At 44.1% G+C, this 1973-nt stretch overlaps 1 protein-coding gene across 1 annotated transcript; it reads left to right on the top strand.

Annotated features, from left to right (window-relative positions):
• LOC110661179 (zinc finger CCCH domain-containing protein 14-like) lies at positions 1 to 1973 on the top strand. Its single transcript, XM_021819734.2, has 3 exons — positions 1 to 205; positions 306 to 959; positions 1277 to 1973. The coding sequence occupies exons 2-3, from the start codon at positions 318 to 320 to the stop codon at positions 1586 to 1588; spliced, it is 954 nt and encodes a 317-aa protein (XP_021675426.1). The 5' UTR covers positions 1 to 205; positions 306 to 317; the 3' UTR covers positions 1589 to 1973.

Below are 1973 nucleotides of genomic sequence, written 5' to 3'. Positions count from 1 at the left end.
TCGTAAACGGTTTTTCGGGTCCTTTGGCGGGAATCAAAATTTTCTTCTTTGTTCTGATATTGCACCACGTGTTCATCATATCTTTTCATCTTAAATACGAGTTATACGCTACTCCAACACCCACTGGATTCGCTCTTCTCCGCTCTTACTTGCACCCACAAAATTGCCTCCACCCTTTATCTCTCTCTTTCTCGATCTTGTTCAGGTGATCATCTCTCTCTCTCTCTCTCTCTCTTTCTCAATCAACACAGACACGCACTCTGTGTGTGTTGATATTTTCTGATCTCTTTTGAGGTTTGTTGCAGGTGTATTCTTTAATGGAGAAAAGCGTATCTCCACTCCCGGATCCGAAAACTGTCTCCCCGCCGCCATCAAAATCACCGCCTCTTGCGTCTCCTCCACCGTCCGATCATCTTCACACTCAACACTTTGCCTCCAGTTTCACCACATTGTATCATTCCATTTTCCCGCCAAAACCATCTCCGCTTCCTTCTTCTCTCGCCTTTTCTCTAACCCCTTCCACTGCCTCCCCATCCTCCGCCGCCACTACTGATGATTTTGATACTGAGCACCGCCTTCACCAGGCGCGTCTTATTTTGGAGTATCAAGAGCTCTGCGACCACTACGAGCTCTCTCTCTCTCGCCTCCAAGCTTTCACCGAAGAGATCGAGTTGCTTCGCCAAGAGAATGCCGATCTCAGATTGACAAATAATGAGCTGGTCAGGCTTCTCAGCCTGTCTTCTCAGGCTGCGATTCAAAGCCGCTTTAGCAGCTGCGAGATGGTTGAGCCGAACCGCTTCGAGAGGAATACAGAGCGAGTCTTGTTGCCTAAGAGCATTTCGGTGCGGTCTAGTGGTTATCTTAAAATGAACCGAGACGGTGCAAGCAATGGCGGTCAGAGTAGCACCTCAACTCGTCCACGAGTTCCGAATCATCTCGACAAAATCGTTTCTGGATCGGTGAGTTTGATGTTTCCTTTCTCTTCGTTACAATCGCACTGCACCTCCACGTGAACTGTCTTCTTTTTCTTTTTCATTCTATCCGGTTCTTGCTCTTTTTTTATAATGCCGGTTCTTGCCATTCTATCTTACCGTGTTAAAACAGTATACATAATTTCGGTCCTGATTTTGATAACAATGTATTTCCTAGGGTTGGTTAGTTTCTCGTACATACGGGTACAAGTGCAATTTTTGTTAAATATAGCCAATGGCAAACTTTTGTGGAATCGTTCCATCAGTACCGTTGATCAAACAGGGTTTTGTTACCATGCATTCAGGTGCAGCATCGAGTGTGTGTGCCAGGAGGAGTAAAGAGGGAAGACGCTGCCTTGGAGTTGGACGTGTATAATCAAGGGATGCAGAAGACAGAGCTGTGCAACAAATGGCAGGAGACAGGCACGTGTTCTTACGGTGACCATTGCCAATTCGCACACGGCATTACAGAGCTGCGTCCTGTTATAAGGCACCCAAGGTACAAGACTCAGGTCTGCAGGATGGTTCTTGCTGGTGAAGTGTGTCCCTATGGTCATAGGTGCCACTTTCGCCACTCTCTTACTGAGCAGGAGAGGATGATAATGGGCCCACGTTGATCTGTGTTCTTGATGGGGGATTGGAAATGTAAAGATTAAGTAAATGCCAAAGGGCCGGGATGTATATATGCCTAATCATATATAAGGAAAAGAAAATAAAAATGGGTAAAAACAGGAGGGATGAAAACTGATAAATGAGGATTATAAATATATTAAGAAAATATAATAATTAGGAAAATCTATGGTAATAAGAGTTGATAAAATTTTTCTATGAGAGATAAAATCGTCAGTCAGAGAAATTGGATATTGTTGTAGGAAATATTTCTTGAATTCTGATGTCAAGCTGGTTGAGATAGGGTCGTGCACAACGAACCAAAACTAGACCAAACTTGAACCTTGTAATGATGATATTTTGTTGTGCAATGCTACGCAACCTTCATTTCAA

The sequence above is a fragment of the Hevea brasiliensis genome, chromosome 9 (genome assembly GCF_030052815.1).
Source record: "Hevea brasiliensis isolate MT/VB/25A 57/8 chromosome 9, ASM3005281v1, whole genome shotgun sequence".
Taxonomy (NCBI): domain Eukaryota; kingdom Viridiplantae; phylum Streptophyta; class Magnoliopsida; order Malpighiales; family Euphorbiaceae; genus Hevea; species Hevea brasiliensis.
Note: the sequence above shows the minus strand (reverse complement) of the source record. Positions and strands in the feature narration are given on the sequence as shown.